At 49.7% G+C, this 21,775-nt stretch overlaps 2 protein-coding genes across 4 annotated transcripts in view; both read left to right on the forward strand.

Moving 5' to 3' along the window:
* The window catches only part of dock8 (dedicator of cytokinesis 8), a 30,703-nt gene extending 15,027 nt beyond the window's left edge, over positions 1 to 15,676 (forward strand). Inside the window, exons 18-48 of one of the 3 annotated variants that reach the window (XM_035521882.1) lie at positions 1 to 102; positions 191 to 286; positions 527 to 761; positions 1,201 to 1,365; positions 1,489 to 1,658; positions 2,121 to 2,213; positions 2,517 to 2,612; positions 2,821 to 2,970; positions 3,126 to 3,239; positions 3,342 to 3,497; positions 3,987 to 4,123; positions 4,337 to 4,500; positions 4,597 to 4,748; positions 4,992 to 5,174; positions 5,336 to 5,462; positions 5,749 to 5,836; positions 5,941 to 6,037; positions 6,132 to 6,266; positions 6,415 to 6,567; positions 8,038 to 8,196; positions 8,443 to 8,543; positions 8,910 to 9,102; positions 9,902 to 10,045; positions 10,217 to 10,348; positions 10,433 to 10,567; positions 10,704 to 10,793; positions 10,999 to 11,235; positions 11,399 to 11,542; positions 12,063 to 12,169; positions 13,316 to 13,486; positions 13,822 to 15,676. In XM_035521882.1, coding sequence (XP_035377775.1) covers positions 1 to 102; positions 191 to 286; positions 527 to 761; positions 1,201 to 1,365; positions 1,489 to 1,658; positions 2,121 to 2,213; positions 2,517 to 2,612; positions 2,821 to 2,970; positions 3,126 to 3,239; positions 3,342 to 3,497; positions 3,987 to 4,123; positions 4,337 to 4,500; positions 4,597 to 4,748; positions 4,992 to 5,174; positions 5,336 to 5,462; positions 5,749 to 5,836; positions 5,941 to 6,037; positions 6,132 to 6,266; positions 6,415 to 6,567; positions 8,038 to 8,196; positions 8,443 to 8,543; positions 8,910 to 9,102; positions 9,902 to 10,045; positions 10,217 to 10,348; positions 10,433 to 10,567; positions 10,704 to 10,793; positions 10,999 to 11,235; positions 11,399 to 11,542; positions 12,063 to 12,169; positions 13,316 to 13,486; positions 13,822 to 13,873 — 4,278 coding nt within the window. In that variant the 3' untranslated portion in view covers positions 13,874 to 15,676. The remainder of the gene's footprint in view (positions 103 to 190; positions 287 to 526; positions 762 to 1,200; positions 1,366 to 1,488; positions 1,659 to 2,120; positions 2,214 to 2,516; positions 2,613 to 2,820; positions 2,971 to 3,125; positions 3,240 to 3,341; positions 3,498 to 3,986; positions 4,124 to 4,336; positions 4,501 to 4,596; positions 4,749 to 4,991; positions 5,175 to 5,335; positions 5,463 to 5,748; positions 5,837 to 5,940; positions 6,038 to 6,131; positions 6,267 to 6,414; positions 6,568 to 8,037; positions 8,197 to 8,442; positions 8,544 to 8,909; positions 9,103 to 9,901; positions 10,046 to 10,216; positions 10,349 to 10,432; positions 10,568 to 10,703; positions 10,794 to 10,998; positions 11,236 to 11,398; positions 11,543 to 12,062; positions 12,170 to 13,315; positions 13,487 to 13,821) is intronic. The other 2 variants (XM_035521884.1, XM_035521885.1) reach the window with 2 other exon arrangements.
* The window catches only part of aopep (aminopeptidase O (putative)), a 52,671-nt gene continuing 46,135 nt past the window's right edge, over positions 15,240 to 21,775 (forward strand). The window contains exons 1-5 of the mRNA XM_027031766.2: positions 15,240 to 15,328; positions 15,683 to 16,567; positions 17,079 to 17,245; positions 17,368 to 17,512; positions 17,786 to 18,124. Of these exons, the coding sequence (XP_026887567.2) occupies positions 15,804 to 16,567; positions 17,079 to 17,245; positions 17,368 to 17,512; positions 17,786 to 18,124 (1,415 nt within the window). The 5' untranslated portion in view covers positions 15,240 to 15,328; positions 15,683 to 15,803. The remainder of the gene's footprint in view (positions 15,329 to 15,682; positions 16,568 to 17,078; positions 17,246 to 17,367; positions 17,513 to 17,785; positions 18,125 to 21,775) is intronic.

The raw sequence follows: 21,775 nt of genomic DNA on the forward strand, positions 1-21,775 counted from the left end.
TGGCTTCCCATCCTGAGCAACGAGAGGCTACAGGTGGGACAGTGCTGCCTTCCTATAGTCCAGGACCGTCTCCCGCTCAACTACTCCCTGCACTCCCCGGAGGTAATGGTGCCTGTTCGTGTGGGGACCCCCCCACCCCTCGGAACACGTGAGGATGGTCTGAACATGTCTCCTCTCTCTCCCTGCGCAGAAACTCCCACCCCAGGTGCCGCCCGTCAAGTGGATGGAGAGTCACAAGGGGCTGTTTAGTCTGGAACTTCAGGCTGTGTCTTCAGTCCATACGCAGGTACGTCTCACACACACACAAACAAACATTCATAACTTTGTTTTTATAATCAAAAAGAAATGGTTGTTCACTTTCAGTTGCTTTTAAATGTAGCTTTGTAAAACGCACTAATGGTTCCTTTTTTTTTTTTTTTTGGCATACATTTCTTTTCCTGAAAATGTAACGGTGCCGTTTTTCTCCAAAAAAAGCGGGCATTTGTTGACTGTCTCTCACCCCAAACTGTGGTCTCCCTGCGTGCAGGACAGCTACCTGGAGCGCTTCTTTGCGCTGTGCCACGCCCTGGAGGGCAAGGCCATGTTCCCCATCCGCGTGGGCGAAGAGAAGGTGCCGGAACACAAGCTGGAGCACGAGCTAAAGCTCAGCATCATATCCCTGTCGGCTGCGGCACTCGAGCCTCTCGTCCTCTTCCTGCACCTCGTCCTCGACAAGCTTTTCCACCTCATCATGCAGCCCATGGTCATCGCCGGGCAGACAGGTGAGCTGCCCTCGCCGATCAGCGACGGCGCCACCGTGCCGCTCTGATTGGTGGTTCATTCCGGTGCCTCCCTCCCCCTTTATAGTCCACGCCCTGTAGCTTGGGTGATTGGGAAAGGACGATGCGACAACAAACCAACGGCAATGTCCGCAAAGAAGCAGTACGAGGCCCCTTAAAATCATTCCTCCCAGTTATCTCCCAAACCTCAGCTGTATCATTCAAAAGGACGTGGCTGGAAGTCAGCTGGCAGCTCAGTTAATTGCCATCCTCTGGGGAAGCCCAGCACTTGTTATATTACTAACATTTTGAAGGCGATTAGACATCCATGGGGTTCCGTCACGAGTGAACTGTTCCGCTAATTACTTAAGCAAAAGCATTTTCTGTGCTCTTTAACTCTCCAGCCTGACCCATTCTGCCCTTTCTGTGCGTTTCCTCATAGCAAACTTGGCCCAGATAGCCTTCGAGTCCGTGGTGTCTGTCGTCAACAGCCTGCACAGCAGCCAAGAGCTGGCCAAGGACCAGCAGGGCAGGAACTGTCTCCTAGCAACCTACCTCTACTTCGTGTTCCGGCTGCCGGACACTCCCCTCGAAGTTTTCAGCACAGGTGAGGATCTTGGATGGGTAGTGACACAACGCTGGCCTTGCACAGAGTCTGTCCTGCATAAGGAAGCACATTTTGGGAGCTTGTGTGGCAGCCAAGGCTTGAGTTTCGCTGCCATGTTCACAGGCCAGGGGGTGTTGCACCAGGAGGCCAAGTACAGCACCATGGGGCGGGCGACAGCCACGTCCGTGGGCAACATGCTTCTGCAATCCCGCATCCGCTCCAGCAGTAACCCCGACATCCCCGTGCCGCACAGCACCGAGGATACAGAGGTCAAGGACATAATGGTTGGGAAGGTGCAAGCACACACACACACACACACACACACACACACACACACACGAGTCACAGGCTACTCTCTCTGTGGGCTATTTTACACATACACACAGACACATGAGTCATAGCCTTCTGTCTCTGTGGGTTATTGCACACACACACTGGTGTCATGCTGTTGTCTCTGGGTTATTTCACACACACACACACACACACACACACACACACACACACACGAAACTGTCTCTGTGGATTATTTCCACTAATTTGTGTCCTGCAATATTTAAATAATGTCATGTTTACTCATAAACATAACCTTACCTCAACCTCAGTAACCAAAATACAAATTTTGGCGTATTTTGAGGTTTTTTTTATTTTGAGGTTTTTTTTTTGCCTTGTGAGCACAGAACACACACACACACACACACACACACACACACACACACCGCTTCTTTTTTCCATAACTGTGTTGTGAATTTCCTCAGGGCTCGGGCCACCCCAGTAGGATGTCCATTTTTGTTGACGCTTCCAGCCACACTCAGAGTTCCCCCAGCACACTGCGCCACTCCGGCAGAAAGGTAACGGCCACTGTGCTCATGACCTGTCAAAAGATAAACTCACATCTCCTCCAAAATGGCAACTTTTATAGGAGAAGGGGAAACCATTTCTAAGTTATCATCCGCCAGTGGACTGGGGTTTTTATTCCAGGTCATTTTAGGCTGCTTCGTGCATCATGAAGATTCCACACAAATTTTAACAGTGGAGGAGGGGAAAAAAAAACCAAAACAAAACAGACAAATGTGTCTTCTTTGGAGTTTATGGTTCGGATTGGTTAGTTCCGAAGTAGGGGTGACGTGTATCTGTATGTGGATCTTTTGCAGCAATTTCACGAAGAGCTCGCTCTTCAGATGGTGGTCAGCACTGGGGTGTGCAGAGAGAACGTCTACAAATACGCCTGGTTCTTCTTTGAGCTCCTGGTGAGAGGGTAGTGAGACTAGATGGTGTGAGGGACCTACGAATCAGTCTAATGATCAGATAACGTTGGACCTAAATCAATATTATTATTAAGTTCAATTTATACAGCGCCTTTTTTTAATTGAATTTTGAGAGATATTGCTAAGCTGCTAATGAGTCTTGGTATTTAAAGTGTCTGTGTGTCCTGTGTCCTGCGTCGGCGTGATGTAGGTAAAGAGCATGGCGCAATACGTGTCTCAGATGGACAAGCGGGGAATCCCCCGGAAGAGCCGCTTTTCCGACCGCTTCAAGGACGACATCACCACCATAGTGAACGTGGTGACGGCCGAAATCGGCACCATCCTGGTGAAGCAGCAAAAGGTCAGGACTGGGACCCGCGCTCGGCCTTTCCGTCCCACTGTGCTGGAGTCGCTAGTCACCAGAATGATTGATTGTGGAGAAGGCAACTGGCCCTCAAGGTGCTCAGCCTTCAGACGGACCGTCAAAGCGTAACGTTTTCTTTTTCCCGCCGGCAGGAGCTGGAGCAGGCGGAGAAGGTGAACATCAGCCTGGCTTTCTTCCTCTATGACCTCATGTCCCTCATGGACCGAGGGTTTGTGTTCAACCTGGTGAGGAACTACTGCAACCAGGTGAGTTCTCCCTGCCACTCCGCCGCGTTTTAACCGTGATCAGCCGTGACCGCGGTGCTCCGCCAGTGACTCCGCCTCCCGCTCTGTGCTCCCCCGCCGCAGATGTCGGCCAAGAGCGTCTCCATGGCGACCCTGATCAGCATGAGGCTGGAGTTCCTCAGGGTTCTCTGCAGTCACGAGCACTACCTGAACCTGAGCCTGTACTTCAGCAGCCCTGCCTCTGCGCCCGCTTCGCCCAGCCCCTCCGTTACCTCACAGGTCAGCAAGCTCCGCCCCCTGGGTGTTAGACGGCACTCTTGCTGTTAGCACAGTGCAGAGCTAGGGTTTTTTTTGGAAGCTGGAGTATTCACTGTTGTGGGCAGTAGTTGTTATTTTAAGGTGCAGCCACTGTGAAAAGGCCATCTTCAAATGAATCCTAGGCACCCTCTCACCGCTTAATATTAGCAGCTTTATTTTTTTTGGCCAGACGGGATGACGGGGATGAAAGCATGGAAAAAAGGCACCAGAAAAATTGTGCCTTGTTGCTAAAAAAAATTAATACATTTAAAGAAAGCTTTTTAATGTGTTCCTACAAGAATACCTAACTTGCGTGTGAAGATGGTATTTTCATAATGGCTGCCTGCAGCAACATCAAATATTTCCCAGGTCATACTCCTCTTAACTTTCACATTTACCACATACTCCCTACCTCATTGCGTGTGCGTGTGCGTGTGCGTGCCTGTCTCCAAACATGGCTTCTGTGAGCAGACCTCCAGTTCATGCAGTCTGCAGGACCAGAAGCTTGTGGCCATGTTTGACCTGTCTCAGGAGTTCAAGCAGCAACACTACCTGACGGGTCTGATCCTGACCGAGCTCAGCGCCGCTCTGGACACGGAGTCGGACGGGTCAGTCCAGCAGGATGGAGGCCGGCGGATTACTCCACTGTCAAGTTTATCTTTAGAATTTACAGGATGTTACCGGACACGAAATATCCCTCGTTACCTCTGAAGCCAGTCTTTTTTAGTAGTAATTTAATCTGCTCTTCATTGTTGCCAAGAGTGAGAACGTGTGTGTGTGTGTGTGTGTGTGTGTGTGTGTGTGTGTGTGTGTGTGTGTAGAGGCAAAGTGCAGCGTAAGGCCATCAATGCCACGTACAGCCTGCTGTGCGCTCATGACCTGGACGCTCGGTGTTCAAAGCCAGAGGTCAGGACCAAGATCGCTGCTCTCTACCTCCCCCTAGTGGGCATCATCATCGACTCCATCAACTACCTGGACTTCACAGGTGGCCCCTCAGTTTCATTCCGACCAGCGGCGGCTTAAGTCGCAAACCCTCCACGCCGTTCACACTTGTGCGTACCTGTCTGTGTCCTTTGTGCAGTGTCGGACTCGCGGGGCAGCAAGGGAAAGGCCGGCGGTCCGGAGGAAGACTTTGAAAACATCCCTCCCATCAATCACTCTGTTGCCATGGCGATTGCAGGAAACCCATTCAACACCTTGGCAAGGAATGCAATGGTGTCTATGGCTTCCGTGGTAAGGAGATTCAAGATTTCACCTCTTGATTTGAGCTTATTCAGAACGCCTCCGGTAACTTTAAAACACTTTTCCACATATTTCCACGCAACTTCCAGAATGGCCTTAATGTATGTTCATCATTCACAGACCTCTGTGTTCATCAGTTCCACCTAGTTCTGTCCCTGTGCATCTATGCCTCACCAGAAACGGTCTGGTGTGTAATTCACACCCTCTGTAACGTCTGCCCCATCCCTCCTCCAGTCGGGTAAGAGCTGCAGCACCCTGACGGCGGAGGCCAGCCGCAGCCTGCTGGCTTGCTTCCTGTGGGTGATGAAGAACGCCGAGCAGGGCCTGGTGCAGCGCTGGCTGGCAGACACGCCCCCCGCCCAGCTGGGCCGCCTCCTCGAGCTGCTCACCATCTGCGTCTCCTGCTTGGAATACAGGGTAAGCCGCTCCGGGGCAAAGCTCCCACACATCCCTCCGCTCATCCGCCGGGATGGGCCTTTTCGTTTTTTCCCCCTCATGTGGGTGTTCGTGCGTGCACGTGTGATGTACGTGTGATGCACGTGCAAATGTGTAAGATATTTGTGTGTGCGCGCGCGCAGGGAAAGCAGAGCTCCGATAAGGTGAGCACACAGGCGCTACAAAAGTCCCAGCAGGCCAAAGCTCGCCTGGAGGAGGCGCTGTTAGGAGGCATGGGAGCCCGAGGGGAGATGATGAAGCGTGTAGGAGGTAGGTGCTCCTCTCCTGCTGCCTCCACCCTCAGCCACAGGAATCGCTCTGCCGCTCGGCTTCCGGGCAAACTAATGAATAATGTAGAGGTGCACGGATACGGAACCAGCCATAAAAATGATTGCTCCGCAGAGACCGTGGCGTGTGGGAGGAGGTGTTCTTGTCTAGAAGAAGTCGGTTTCCATTTGAGGGAGTGCTGACTTACTTTTACTGAGTTGCTTTCTCGAGCCCAGTGGTGGGGATGTCTTAATTTTCTCTCTTTTTCTCTCTCGTTCGCTGTTCTCAGCAAATGACCGGACTCTTGGCCAGAGGGAGAACCTGCGCTGGAGGAAAGACCTCACCCAGTGGCGTCAGACCAACGACAGGCAGGACAAGTGCGTGCCATCGGGTGCTTGGACCCAACCCGAAACGCGGCGCTTCGGGGCCGGAGCGGGCCGAGACGCAGCGAAACATTTTCCTCTGTGCTGTGTTCCCTCAGATCCAAGGCGGAGCTGGACCAGGAAGCCATAATTGGTGGGAATCTGGCCACAGAGGCCAACCTGATAGTTCTTGACCTGCTGGAGACCATAGTGCAGGTGATGAGAGGCGGGTTACTGGTCAGCACAGTATTTACCTACAGTAGTACATGGGTCAGTATAAAGTGCGTGTGTGTGTGTGTGTGTGTCCCAGGCGGTGGCACTAGGCGACTGTAAGGACAATGCTGTGGGCGGAGTCCTGCGGGTCCTGCTGCACTCGCTGACGTGTAACCAGAGCAGCACTTATCTCAGCCACTGTTTCAGCACCATCCGCGCGCTCATCGTGAAGGTAGCGCCAGGGCCGCCACGTCACTCCCTTTAACGCGCAGAACGGAGGATCCGTAGCCATCTTTTGTTGATGCAGGCTGAGCAGCTACTGATGGTGGTTTGTGTGAACAGTGCCTTTGCATTCTGGTCTCTGATTGGCTGTGTGGCAGTTTGGGGACGTGCTGTTCGAGGAGGAGGCGGAGCAGTGTGCAGACCTCTGCCAGAAAGTGCTCCAGTACTGCAGCAGCTGTGTGGACAGCAACAGGAGTCAGGCCTGCGCTACCCTCTACCTCGTCATGAGATACAGCTTCAGCTCGGCCAGTGTAAGATACTTGCGCACTCGCACACTGGCGCTACCCTCTACCTCATCATGAGATACAGCTTCAGCTCGGCCAGTGTAAGATACTTGCGCACTCGCACACTGGCGCTACCCTCTACCTCGTCATGAGATACAGCTTCAGCTCGGCCAGTGTAAGATACTTGCGCACTCGCACACTGGCGCTACCCTCTACCTCGTCATGAGATACAGCTTCAGCTCGGCCAGTGTAAGATACTTGCGCACTCGCACACTGGCGCTACCCTCTACCTCGTCATGAGATACAGCTTCAGCTCGGCCAGTGTAAGATACTTGCGCACTCGCACACTGGCGCTACCCTCTACCTCATCATGAGATACAGCTTCAGCTCGGCCAGTGTAAGATACTTGCGCACTCGCACACTGGCGCTACCCTCTACCTCATCATGCAAGTGGTCTAAAGATTCTCGATGTCCTTATCGTTCGCTAAAAATTCTCAGTATGAGCTCGAATCTCTAATCAGCAAGACTACTGATGTTCTTCTGGAGCTGCGCTAGCCAAAGCTGGCCTGACAGTTGAGTTGCTCCTAACTGGGGCTTCAGGGAGTCTGTCACACACATGCATCTGCACAGAAGCATCATGCCTCACATGTCTCCATTAACGCCGCCATGTTTGGGTTGGGTTTGTGTCTCTGGGCTCATCTCTCTTCCGGTGCACACTGATGGATGGATTATGTCTATCCACTCAACCTCTCACACACACACACACACACACACACACACCCCCTCAGCAGATGGTCGTCTTGTTTGCTTTCTCATTCATCTTTAGGATGGCACTCGCCCATTCCCAGTCTGCCTGAGCTGCTCTGGCCGTCGTCGTTATAACTTCTGAAAACGTCCCGCCGGTCGCTGTGCGTGACCACCCGCACGCTTTTAATCCGTCCCGCTGCTTCGTATCCTCACACAGCAGACCTCACCCTCACACCGAGGGACTGCGTTTAAAGACTAACAAAAGACGTCCCCTCCCCAGTATCGACATGGCTTGTCTCAAGGTGCCCCGCACATGCAGTCGATTTACCATGATGGTGCCATCGACGTGATCCATTGGCAATTATGTCCGAGTTAATGGGGGGATAATTTTGAGCTTTCCTAGAGCCTGGCGAGACTGATGGCCTCTTGGCAGTCCCAGCTGTGCGGGCCTGCCCTGGGATCAATGAGCCGGTCCCACGACGACGAGCTCTGATTGGTGCGGCGCCATGTTTTGTTCTCGGGCCCCCTGCGAGTCAGCTCGGAATTGCCCCTCAGTGCAAACTAGTCAAGCACCCAAGAGACCGAGGCTGACACTGAGAAGATTTCCCCAAATATAGTCAGTCAGATTTGTCGGGAACTGGGGGGTTCCGTCTCTCTTCTGCAGATACACGCTGTCCGGAGGCTTCATGTGCTAATTTACGTGCTGCGTGTGATGTGCATTATTTTGCTACCCCCTTCAACCCCGAGCAGAACTTCTCCCGGGTGAAGATGCAGGTGACCATGTCTCTGGCGTCCCTGGTGGGCAAATCCTCGGACGTGCGGGAGGAGTATCTGCGCCGCTCTTTCCGGACCATTCTCTCCTACGCTGAAGAGGACAGTGAGATGCAGGCCACGCAGCTTCCCGCGCAGGTATGGCCCCCGCTGCCGGTGCGCATTCCTGGCACTCCGGGCTGTTCCTAAGCCTCGGATCAGGCAGTGACCTCAGGGTCGCAGGAATGTAGGTCCCAGGTTTGTGGTCTAACCTGTCGTGAGAAAACTGCTGTCGGAGTTCAGTGTTGGCAGGGTGTTGCTTTGCACACTGGGAAACAGAATGTGTTGGGTCACTCTGAACTGTTATGCCCCAGTACACACTGCTGTGCTGTGCCTGTTTCTCAGGTGGATGAACTTCTGAAGAACTTGAACAGCATTCTCTTGGATACCGTCAAAATGAAGGAGTTCCAAGAAGACCCTGAGATGCTCATGGACCTTATGTACAGGTAGAAAATGCATGTGTGAAACGGAGAGGCACAACCCTCAAAACCTCCCTCCCTCATTCACTTCCTCACATAGCTGTGTGAGACTCCCTCCCTCATGTGTGTGATTGAGTATGCCCCCCCCCCGGCTTTACTGGCCTTCCTGTGCTGTGGTTTCCTCCTCACTTACCATTTACCTGTGGCTTCTGCTGTTTTGTCTACTGTATTCTGCCTCGCCGTGGAAACCATGTGGCTGCTCTGAATCGGTCCGTTGCATTCCGACCGATGATTATTTTATTTATTTTTTTTTTTTTGGCGAAGTCTCTGACCATGACCTTCTGTGTGATCCCACCCACCACCCCCACCTCCACCTCCGCCCCTTCACGGCAGGATCGCCAAGAACTACCAGACATCGCCGGACCTGCGGCTGACCTGGCTCCAGAACATGGCGGAGAAGCACAACGGGAGGAAGTGCTTCACGGAGTCAGCCATGTGTCTGGTGCATGCCGCTGCTCTCGTGGCCGAGTACCTCAGCATGCTGGAGGACCACAAGTACCTTCCTGTGGGTAGCGTCACCTTCCAAGTGAGTGACGCGTCTGGCAGGACACACACTCGCTCCCAAACCATGGCCAAAAAGTGTACCTTATGTCACAGGAATGAGATCCACACGAGCAGACATTCCGCGTGGAAAACCATGAGCTCGTGGCGTGCGGCGGTGCAAGCATGTGGGTTCTGTAGGGCAGACCATAAGGGACGTCGCGCGTGGTCACAGGCAGCTCGGTGGTGTTCGCTTTTCTGCTGCGGTCGAGCGGCTTTGAGGAGAGGAGCTTGGATCAGCAGAGATGTGGTGTCGGACACAAAACTGTTCAGATGCTGTCTGTGTGCTTTAGATATTAGATGACATGAACTGAGGCACCAGTCAAGAAGCATCTCACAACTGACAGGTTGTTGTAAAATATTACAAAATGACTTTTGCAGCCCTCACTGCTGAACTTCCCATAACCTCCGCAAAAGTTGAGCTGTTGAACATATGAATGTTTCCTTCACTTGACTTTTGCGTGTGAAATTCAGCGAGATGCAGACTTTTTCAGCTCTACAACTCAAACTATGAATATTGTTATGCAAACTCCAGCAAGTTTCATCACTTCCATTGCCACCCCTGTCCACAAGGGGGAGCTAAGGGTTAGGCACGTTTACGTGCTCAAGAAACGAACAAATGAAAAGATCGGCTGTTTTGGTTAATCTGTAGAGGCTTTATTTTATTTATTTGTTTGTTTGAAATTTATTTATTTATTTATTTTTGCAAGGCTTTCCTTTCAGAATACAGTGCATTTAAAATGCCAGAGCAGCAGGAATAACTAAAGGTGATCTCCCTGTGACAGAACATTTCCGCGAACGTGCTAGAGGAGTCCGCCGTGTCGGATGATATCTTGTCACCGGACGAGGACGGAGTCTGCTCGGGATGCTACTTCACGGAGAACGGGCTGGTGGCACTGCTGGAGCAGGCCGCAGAGCTCTTCAGTAACGTGAGTCAGAATAGCATGAATCTTCAGAATATATGCCCTCCAACACAGCAGGTGGTAGCGCTTGATCTGCTTTGTTAGATGTTTCATTCTCTTTGTGTTCCTGAAAGCTGATCTGGCTAAATCATGCCTACTTTATATGCTGCGTTGTCACCCGCCATCATTTGTTGACAGGGCGGGTTATACGAAGCAGTGAACGAGGTGTACAAGATCATCATCCCCATACTGGAGGCCCATAGAGACTTCCGGAAACTGGCGACCACGCACGACAATCTGAAGAGAGCCTTCGACAACATCGTTCACAAGGTAAACCGAATACAGCTGAACACGACGCTGGTTCATTAGGCGGTCACTCGGAACTCAGAGTTCATTGTTTGTGTTTTGTCTCAGGGTCACAAGAGGATGTTTGGGACGTATTTCCGGGTGGCATTCTTTGGCTCTAAATTTGGGGATCTGGATGAGCGGGAGTTTATTTATAAAGAGCCAGGAATCACACATCTGCCTGAGATCTCCCACAGACTGGAGGTAAGCCTGGATACACAGTCCAGGTGTCAAATGACACGCACCAAATCAATGAATTCTTCAGATGTAACTGTACACCTGTAGAACTTTTGTATTAGAATATAAAACATGAAATGTATTTTTGTATTGTTTTCTGAAGAATTTTTATAGCCAGTGTTTGGGAGATGGCGTTCTGGAAATGATAAAGGATTCCACACCTGTCGACAAAAACAAACTGAATGCTAACAAGGTACTTGACACAAGATGTAATGCGAATTTAAAACTGAGCTAATTGAAACACAATCAATATCTAATTAGGGTTTCATAAAAAGGAAGGTTCTCTCTTTCTAAATCTGCACCCTCAGCTGCAGAAAGCTACTTATTCGCAGAATTTCCCCTTAAGGTTCCTTCATCCCTGTCCTTAGCTGACCCTAAGGGTGTCATTTCTGAACCAGGCATACATTCAGATCACCTACGTGGAGCCCTACTTCGACGACTACGAAATGAAGGACCGCATGACCAACTTTGAGAAGAGCTTCAACCTGCGGCGCTTCATGTACACCACGCCGTTCACGAAGAGCGGCCGTCCGCGCGGCGAGCTGAATGAGCAGTACAAGAGGAAGACCATCCTCACCACCATGCACGCCTTCCCCTACATCAAGACGCGGATCAACGTCATTCAGAAAGAGGAGGTAAACGCAAAGCTTCCTCCACGCGGGCGCCCTCGCCCGGCCCGCTGCCGAAGCGCCAAAGTGGTCTTTAGGTTAATATGGCAGACGTATGCTTTGTGTTTGCTGTTTTGTGGGGGCGGGGGACGCCCCTTCTGACGTCTCGCCCCTGTCGCCTGTACGGCAGTTCGACCTCACCCCGATCGAGGTGGCTATCGAGGACATGCAGAAGAAGACCCGTGAGCTGGCGATCGCCACGCACAAAGAGACGCCTGACGCCAAGATGCTGCAGATGGTCTTGCAGGGATCCGTGACGGCCACCGTCAACCAGGTCCGAGCTCCTCGTCCGTTCCTCAGCACCACACCCCCCTTCCTTTGCGTGATGGGAAAACTTTCCTTCCTCTCAGGAAATATCTCCATTTTCATCTCAGGAAAGCAGCAGTAATATAAGCACGATGCATTACAGTGACGTAAGCCACGTAAGTCCGTCTGAAAGGTTTTACAGCGATACTGCCTTTCTGGGGCCAGCCAGCGCTGTAGAATAACAGTTTACAACACCAATCATGGGGAGTTTACTGTGGCGAATGTCTCCAAAATCCTGAGGAGATGGCTGTGGTTACATGATGAATGCCAGTTGGAGGGACTACATAGGAAGTGCAGCTCGAGTCCTCCACTGCCTGGCCCAGAGGGGCCATCCCTTAGACAAAGCCCTATTCATGATCTCTCCCTTCTGTGTTGACTTTACCTTGTGGCCTTCGATGTGCAGAGCATTCATTTTTCTCCTTGTGCTGTGAGTGAGCGAGCTAGTGAGCAAGAGATCCCTTCTCCTCTCACCGTCCGTGCATGTTCAGGGACCGCTGGAGGTGGCCCAGGTCTTCCTGAATGAAATCCCTGCAGACCCCAAGCTCTACCGTCACCACAACAAGCTACGTCTGTGTTTCAAAGAGTTCCTCCTACGGTGAGTGTGGCATTTAAGACGAGCGATATAAACAATTGACTTTTTCCCCCCCCCCCCCCCTTTGTTCAGGTGAACGATTAGATTTATTTTTATTTATTTATTTTTTTCCTCTTGTACATTTCTTAAGACGGCTAAAGATGTTAATAGAAGGGTTTTTTCTGTTTGCAAAAATGGGACCAAGCTGGTGTTTAATGTCAGTGAGCTACATTTGATTTACATTATCCTTAACTGAAACACTAAATAAACAAACTTCAGAATGCTGCGGGGATTTTTTTTGCTGGACATAATGGAAGTTTGGAGAATGTTTAGGGAATGTTTCAGGTCAACTCTTGAAGGTGGCTTTCATTCTGGAAAAGCACTTGTGGGAACCCATGCCTTGATTACCAGTAAACTGACAATTGTTTACTGGAATTTCAAAAATGATTATTTTCTTACATAATCCATCCAAGATGGCACGACTCCTTACGGTATAAGCCACGTTATTTGCTGAACGTTACGGTCTCCATGGGCACAGGCTGGACCAGAGTCTGCATGTGTGAGGCTGGAAATCACGGATAAGCCGCCATGCAGAACACAGTAGCTGCATTCATGGGGTTTTTAAAGGTTTCCAGATAAGTGGTCACCCCGAGAGGTTTCCCGTCTAACCTTTAACCTTAGCCTTAAATCAGTGTCCAAAGCATTTTTCACATTTGATGTTTGCACACAACTGAGTCTCTGAACAATATCGGTTTGTGCTCAAGTTGCCTGTGGGTCGTTGGTTTTGAATTGTGTGGTTTTCTTTACATCTCTTTAAGCCCTTGTAGAAACACGGGTATCCCAGTGGTAAGACCATTTGGATACAAGTAAATCTGCTGTCACTATTTCAGCACATGCTGCCATGTTCCAAATTTGAGCGTAGTGTGTTACCGTTGTTGTTGTTTATTTTCTCCCCTTAGCCATCCTTCATTTTGTAGCTGCAGCTCTAAATGGCCATTCAGTAACTGAAATACCAGGAAAGACCCTTTCGTTTCCTCTGTCAGTCAAAATCCCCTCCCCTGCCTGCTCCGCTTTCTGGGGCCTCGGGTTTCTCGTGGCCAGGGCCAGGCGGAAATGCGCCGGCCTCGCCGCAGGGTCGAAGTTCATGGCGAGCGCTTATGTTTGGTGCAGGTGCGGCGAGGCGGTCGAGAAGAACAAGCACCTGATCGCGTCCGACCAGAAGGAGTACCAGCAGGAGCTGAAGAAGAACTACAACAAGCTGAGGGAGAATCTGAGGCCCATGCTGGAGAGGAAAATCCCTGAGCTCTACAAGCCCCTCGTCAAGCCCCGGATGGAGAACAGGTATGGCTCGCTCGTCGAATCACCGAGCGCCTCGGCCTGTCGTTGCTAAGGACGCTGTTGTAGCCTGTGCTATTGCTAAGGCTGTAGATAGAGAACTTACTTTTGCTACGTCCAGCAGGTATTACAGTAGTCCTAGCTAGCTGGTTTGGCTTAACGGAGCCGTGCCACAAACCGGTGTACGTCCACCGCACACGGACGCGGTTGGTAGAGCGCAGTTCCTGAAGCAAGAGTTCAGAGTCATCTGGGTTCCCTTTCAAGAGAGCCATTGTTTTGATCACAGAGCGCTAGCTGCCCTTTCAAAGCCTTGTACTCCCCCCCCCATCTGTTTGAAACAGGGACTCCATCAAACGGCACAGTTTCCGCCGGACTCCGGAGGAGAGTTCATGATGTCATGAGACCGCAGTCTCCGGGGGAAGTCAGCAGGGGGAGAGAATCCCGTCGCTTCGAGGAAACGCGCAGCTCCGCTGATGTTCCTATGGCTGGGTTCCCGCACAGTATTAAAGATGCTTGAGAATGTTGCATATGTTACAGGTTAATATCCAGACAATCGGAGCGATGCTTCATACGGAGCATTTTAGCCCATCCTTCCATGATCTTCTGGTTTGTTTTTTTGTACCTCTTATCCATCTTAGCTCGATATCAAACTAGCCATTTTTGGGGCACGATTTCAGCAGATTTCAACCTGGCTGACACATTGGTAGTTGGCTAATTTGTAAACTAATCAACACCAAGCAATTATGTTGACATGTACCATAAATTTGAAGCCCATAAAACATGGTGTCAAATCTAGTCCATTTATAACTTTGTTTTTATTTAATCAGTGAATATTATTGTAACATCATTCCAGCATAAGTAGTGTTCTCTAGCAACTACCAAAACTGAACCAGTTGGACTTTTGCATAAGTTGCATCCTCAGTTGCACATAAAACTTTCCACTGAAACAGAACTCTTGGCAGTGTTGGATGCTCTAAGCCTTGATGTCATTAGATGTCACTGTCTGATCTAATGCAGTTGAATTTTGTAAAGTCTAAAGTCAGATGTAGAAATGAAAATATTGTTTTGGAACACACTGTCTATTTTGAAGGTTAACAAAGTTTGTAATATTTTTTTAAGTAGAAATATATGAATAAATGTATATATTTTTGCTTTATTTATAGAAAACTAGATATTTTATGCTTGCTCCAGTGAGTCAGTTAGATGGGGGGGGAGAACACAATTTCAAAAGATTAAGCATAGAGGATCAGTTAAGAAGGTGTGCATTGTCTGCCATTTTCTATATATTTTATTAGCTGTAAATGTATACTTCGTGTAGGTCTTTATTTTCCTGTGCAAAGCTATCACCATGATGCTATAGTTACACACATTGTCCCATCACAGATGGCTGTCCTGTCTCCTCGAAAGCTGTAACCAGTATCGCATCATTTTCTGTTACACGTGTTGCTGCTCGTAACACTGAAAAATCAATGGCTTTAAACGGCTGTTCTTTAGGTGCATCAGTGCTCGCGAAATCAATAAAGACCTTCTGGCAATTACAAGACCTTCCAAGTTGTAATTTTCCAGCTCCAAAACAAAAAGCTATCGCCGCCCGCCGTGCACGCTTTCGCTGAGACGACAGCGCTCGGGCAGCAAACACGTGGCGAGAGGAGCAACGCAGCCATGCTGGACGCCTCTGCGTCTACGGCGCGCTCTGATGACGAAGTTAAACATGCGACGGCGTGCTGGGTGCCTCCTGGACTCTGTAGTCCAGCGGTTTGTGGAAGAGAAGCTGCTACGGCGACCGTACGCTAAACTGTATACCTTTTATCTGGATTTAGTCTACACGTATATGGCAGCTACGTTAAGGTGTGTGGGAGCACTACAGACTCTTTTCTGCGCTGATCCGCTTATTCATAGCCTGCGGTTTGTAGATCACGGGATCTGCAATAAGTTGGAAACGTACCGCATGGCTTTCACATGTAACGTGTGTGTGACTAAGACATTAATCTAAAGGAGTGTTTATCTTTTGGGGAAAACCGATCTTTAGTCGTCTTGACTGAGTTTCCTGTTAGAGTTTCTAGAACTTCTGTATGTCGATTAAATTTGTTATTCTCAGATTGACGTATTGTAAATTGTTTTAGGTGCATCTTGACAGCGCTAAACCTGTTCTGCAACCTGTAAACATGAAATTAATAAAGTGTTATTACTTCTGGATTTCAGGTTATTATAATGTGGCATGGACATGTTGAACTTTACTGACCATTAGGAGGTTACACTGTATGTATACTGACATAAAATCCTGATCCCTGCCCTCAACAAACAAACAAAATATCCATTTTACATGGAGTCTAACCCACCTGATCTGGACCCTAATAAAGATGACCTGCCATTGAGAGCCAACACGAGTCATATGTTGGTCAGGCACTATGTACTGGACCTCACTGTTTCCTTCCAGAGGAAGGTCATTGGTGGTAACATCGTACTGTTCCTTGAGCCTGCTAGAGGAGCAGGCGGATTAGAAGAGCCACTCTCTCTTACCTCATCCCACCCTGGAGATGGAGATCAACGCCCTCCACCTGTCGCAGGTGGTGAAGAAGCCAGGTGTTCTGCTGCTGTCCCACGTGCACCCGAAGACGCAGTGTTGCTTGCAGGAGCGGAAAAATGTGAAAAAGGCCAGTGTGACGCAAGTAAAACGCCATGGGCCCATGACAGCGAGGCCTTCACCTTGATACTAGACTGCTGCGACCTGCTGGTGTCAGCGGTGGAGGAGGTGGACATGTCCAGTGTAGTTGGGCTATGGGATGTTCTGGATGGAGACCAGGTGCCCTTGGCCTCCGGGCTGCATTCTTCATCCGCTGTAGTACAGAGACTGATCTCTGTTCCTTCATCCAGATGGAAACAACAGCAGGACATGTATCTCCAGTGTAGCCGTGCCTGTGCTGCCAGCCACGCGGAGCCCCTCCTCTTCCGCACGGACCGGTGGAGTCTGCAGATCAGGAAGACGGGGGTTTGCTCCCCGTGTACGTTCCCTTGTGTCCTCAGGATCTGGTACGAGACCAAACCTACGGGCGGCTCTGTGAGATGGACCACCGACCAGGATGGCAGGTGAGGACAGGCTGCTCACCTGGGACAGTGACTTATAGAAACGGAATCTAGATGCTAGATTCTGTTCCCATGCATGCGCACACATGCTGGTCCAGAAGTTGCGTTCATTAAAAAAAAAACGCCAGCAGTTCCAGAAAGCAAGTCAGTACATATGTGGAACTTGCCCACTTCCCTCGTACTGTAACCTTTACTGGTTACAAATTGGATTAAAAGTACTTTTTCACCAAATTCTCTTTAAAGCAGTAACGTGGTGCATATAAAGCATCAAAGCAGTTCTGCGCATTGTGATGATTCCGAACTTGTGCACGCTGGATAACTCTGAGCAGAGAAATTGAGATATACCACTACCGCCAAGAGAATTTTTGAGATCAGGTTTGAGTTTCAGCAAACAGTGGTTAAGTTTCGAATAATCATGGACCATTCTGATCCTGGATCAGACAGGTCCAGGCGTGCTTCGTGCCTGTGGGCCCGGTTGTGTCTGGTGACCCATGCCCCTTTCTCTCACGTGCAGCTGCTGCGTCTACACCGCAGGCTCCCCCATCAACAACAGGGCGCTCTTCCCGTGCCAGGAGCCGCCTGTCGCCATGTCAACATGGCGTGCATGCGTGAAAGCGCCGTGCGAATACATCGCACTGCTGAGTGGAGAGAACCAGGCTGTTCCCTGGCCCGGGGAGACGGGTTCGTTAAGCAGCACTTCACATCTGATTTGGCGTGGCTCCGGAACACGTAGCCGCTGCTAGTCGTGCCACTCAAAATCACTTGTGCTGAAGATGCTTGACACCTATTTTGTGCCCTGGCAGGTTTCTTACAGTGGGATTATTATGTTACCATGCCGATGCCTGCCTCAACTTTTACTATAGCGGTAGGGAGATGGCAGCAAGCCATAAAAAGGGCTTGCATGTGCGAAAAAACGGAAAATGAGGATCCTTCCACTGAATTAGACTGGTATGTGGCTTGCCTTCCTTTGGAATCTCCAAGGTGTCTCCGGATTTAATAAGTTGGAGTGCGGACACTTAGTCCAAAAGAATTAATAGCATTTAGTAGTATTTAAAATTTCTTTATACGTTTGTGTTGTGTTAGTAGCTCTATCTTTAAGTGTTAATTTATTAGATTGAACATGATATGTTTGCTAATGCTTCATTCCCCCTTTTTTTTTTTTATCAGTGTCATATCTGTGTCATATGGAAAACTCGCAATTGTCTCTCTCTGTTGCAACAGTAGTAAGGATGACTCAGGAAGCAGGAGCACAAAACTTGGCTGTGATGACCAGAGCTCCCGTCCCGGGCGGGCCCTCTCTGCCGGAGAGGAAGGCCAGCCGAACTTTTGCTCACACGTGGATTATCCGTGTCGCTTCACATGTGAAGTCTCCAGGGCCCAGGTCATCCTACCCCACCGTGTGTTTGCCCCGTCCTGCCACTTGCGCAGGGTCGAGGACACCGTCCTGCGTCTGGTGCCACTCTGCCTGGCTGCTGCTTACTCTGTCCTTGGTGTCCACCCGTTCTCACGCCTGGACCTTCTCATTGTTCCTCCTGGGTTCTCCAGTCTGGGAATGGCCAGGTATGTTCCACACGTTTTCCCTGGAACCCTGACGTCCAGCAACCACACATTACGCTCTTTTGCTGTGCACTACATAAATCATGGTGTGTAATGCTCACTGATTGCCAGGCACGTGTGGATGCTGTGTAAAAACTATTCATTCACAAGCGTGACATGACAAATCTCACAAGCATGATATGTTGGCAGCTTTAAATGAACTGCTGTTTTCTTTTTTGTGTTTTCCATGTTTTTCTTTGTGTTTTTCCATCATAAATATGACCATAGCCACGTGGGCTCCAAGCACACACTCCCACGGCACATCTCCGAGCCGGAGGGGGACGTTAGCAGTCCCCGCATGCCACAGACGGTCAATGGAGCGCTATGTAGCTCCGCTTACCAGACACTGGGCCGTCTTGTTTAGCTTGGGCAAGCGTGGCTTCTGAGCAGAAGGACTTCGTTGGAAATTGAGTCAGCACTTGGCATCTGTGTCATTCCGTGACTCCTGGCCCCTCTGGGAGTCAGCCTTGAGGGCACCAACTGTTTGTGTACAAGTTGCCTGCATTAAACGCTCTGGTGTGATCGCCACTTTGTGTGTGTGAGGTGGTGGGAGTGTCCTAGATGACTGTAAATGCTTGCTTTATAAGTCCAGCGAAACTTCTTTTCCCGTAGTACTGCCAAGTTACTAGGCGACTGCCAAGGCTTTGCTTTGCAGAGGTTGGTATACAGCAGATAATTGTTAAATGTTTTTTTTGGGTTTTTTTTTATGTCCCTAGTTTGTAGCGTACCCGAGACTTCAATGCTAAACAAACACCCTAATTTAATAGAGTGGCATGCCTTATAATTTGGAATGAATCATCTCCGGAGAGGCACGCAAGAAGTGAGAAGGTGGTTCATCTCGGTGCAGATCAAGTAAACATGCTCCTGGGTGGCCGTAGGTGGCTTCCTGTGATTCCCACCGTCGCTCTGGCCAGGAATAAGTGTTCCATAGGATATGAGGTCATTGTACACTGCCCCAGGCAGGTGCCAGCTATTTAGCAGAAAAGAAATGTCACGTTCTAATCAGTGGTATATAATCGGCACGGTGGTAACCCTGCTACTGTTTTTCTTTTCCGAATTAGGCCCTTCTTCTCTGTTTGCTCAGATCCGGAGCGAGGCGCAGAGCCCAGTGGTTCACTTTTTAGATGTCGGTGTCTGGAGGGTGTTTATCTTTTATTAGTAATATAATTTAATAATTGTATTATTTTATTAGTGCTCACGGACACAACTGCACGCACAGATATGCCGGTGCGAGAGTAAGGGATTCTCCTGCCCCCTTTCTCCTCACCACACACGGGTCTCCGCAGTAGACAGGCAGTCTTCCTCTGGGAATGGTAGGGTCCTGTAGGTCTTACTTTAAAAGCCAGGTTGAACCAAATCATAGGAAAAAGTACAAAAAAAAAAAAGTCGACAAAACTGGGGTGGGGGTGGGAGAGGGGCATTCTGAGATGCCGTTCCCCCAGGATGTGGGAGAGGATGTGTGGATTATTCCCAGCAACAAAAGCCATTAGCTGCTGGAACTACTTCAGAGAAGGGAACTATTTAATCTAAAAATTTGGGAAGTATGTGGGCCTGAGTCCTTGGGGCCAAGCCAGCTGCACGTTTATTTCGTGCTCCTTCATTTCCAGGCTTGGTTGGGGACATTATGAAGGGCCATTTTTTTGTACTCAGATAAGAGGGAAGGAGAGCAGGAAGTGTGTGTGTGTGTGTGTGTGTGTGTGTGTGTGTGTGTGTGTGTGTGTGTGTGTGTGTGTGTGTGTGTGTGTGTGTGTGTGTGTGTGTGTGTGTGTGTGTGTGCGCGCGCGCGTGTGTGCGTGCGTGTGTGCATGCCCATATTACTTTGTTCTGGTTTCACAGCAAAAAAAAAAAAAACCCTAAACAAAAGTGTCACTCAAAGAACCCGGTGCATTACCAAACGTCAACTTAAACTGAATGCATGTTATCTGTATGTGGGTCATGCATATGAGGTTACAGGAAATGTGTCTGGGAATGCCGGTCGTCATTCCCGATCTGTGTATTCCTGCCAGGTCACGTAGGGTGCGTCTAGGCTGCGGCTGGGGTGTCGTAATCACATGCTAGGAGCGCCAATCTGCCAACATCTCTGTAGAGCTGCTTGATCTGTGCACCTTAATGTTCCTTTGTTGTGGTTGTTGCACCTTTCCCGCCATGGAAAAACATAGCTGGAATGCTTCACCTGCCAGACGTGCCAGTGTGGGCAGGGTCTCCTCTTGGATGAAGCTACCGCGGCTCTGGGTGGAGGTGCATTCCTGAGGCCGTTTCACATGCTGTGTCAGGGGAGATTTGGGCACCAGAAGGAGCTGTGAGTCTTGGAAAAAAAAAATTGAAAAGTTGGCCAGGTTCGGCTTTGGGTTTTCTAAACAATTCTGTGAAACCTAGTCAGTGGTCAATGATATGTTGTGGAAAAAGGCACCAGTGCTGACTCCAGGAATGTTTTCTGCACATTCTGAGTCAGATCTGATGGATTCGCCCACAAGCACGGGAAAGGAATGCTGAAGGTGTAATCCCCGGCAAGATGCTTCACAGCCTTCCTGATGTTCTCACTAGCACGTCTTATCCCAGGCTTGCTAACACAGCCTTTACCAAATCGCTTGGAGCGCTTCTTTTCATTAGGCCCCATAAATAGCGCATCACAGCCTATAACCATGCAGTTCATTTGTTTCTGGCCTTATTGGACTCCTTCCCCCCACCCCCTTCCTCAGTTCAAGAACATTTAGTGTTAGCATTCCCAGAGCTCTAGCGACATGCAGCAGAACAGGTGAGGTATACTGCAAAATAAGTTGATCGTAAAACCTATCCTTTATGGACTGAATCGAACTGTCACGCCACCGTCACCCACCACAAGAATTATGAACCCCACCTGCCCTGTGGCCTCTTTGAAAATTAGAGATGGGTCTTTATAGATTCAGCTGGCTTAAACACGCTAGTCCTCCTCTAGGTGGAGCGTGGTTGCTCCTGCCTGCAGACACGAAGAAAGAATCCATGTTCCCTGGAGGTCTGACCGCTGGCTGTCTTTTACGGTCCCACCTGTCGCACAGTAATAAGGTGGTCATGTGATCCTCGTCGCCTCCCCCTCGCCCCCCGCCAGAGGACGTGGCTATAGCCGTGTGTCAAAAGCCCCGGGGCGGCTTGCTCATGCCCCAACCTGACTTCGCTTTATACTGCCACTCGTAGGTATGTACTGGCTCTGTCTGTATGTCAATGCCATTTGAGAACGCCCTGTAGGATACGGCCCTGCCCACACGAGCCCATCAGGAACTGCAGACTCCCGCATCCATATTGGAATGCCATTTGACAGTAGCATTTATCGCCTTCTGTCGGAATGGAAAGCGAAATGGTTAGGTAGGTCTGGACAGTTTAGCACTTGACTGAGAAAAATCCAGTGAAGCGCGGGTAACAAATTACAGCTCTGTCTTAATATTTGCCTTTTAAATGTCGGAGGTACCAATTTGAAGCCGCATAACTGCTTAACAATCTGTGCCTTTGTATTGGATTCATTATAATCAGGGCGCTTTTCATATGTGAGATTGGCTTCAGGTCCTTCTTGAATAGTATATGATTAATAATCAGCGAGAAAGATTGTATATGCTGATTGGATGACTCTTAAAATGCATGAGA

This window comes from Electrophorus electricus, chromosome 23 (assembly GCF_013358815.1).
Source record: "Electrophorus electricus isolate fEleEle1 chromosome 23, fEleEle1.pri, whole genome shotgun sequence".
Classification (NCBI taxonomy): Eukaryota; Metazoa; Chordata; class Actinopteri; order Gymnotiformes; family Gymnotidae; genus Electrophorus; species Electrophorus electricus.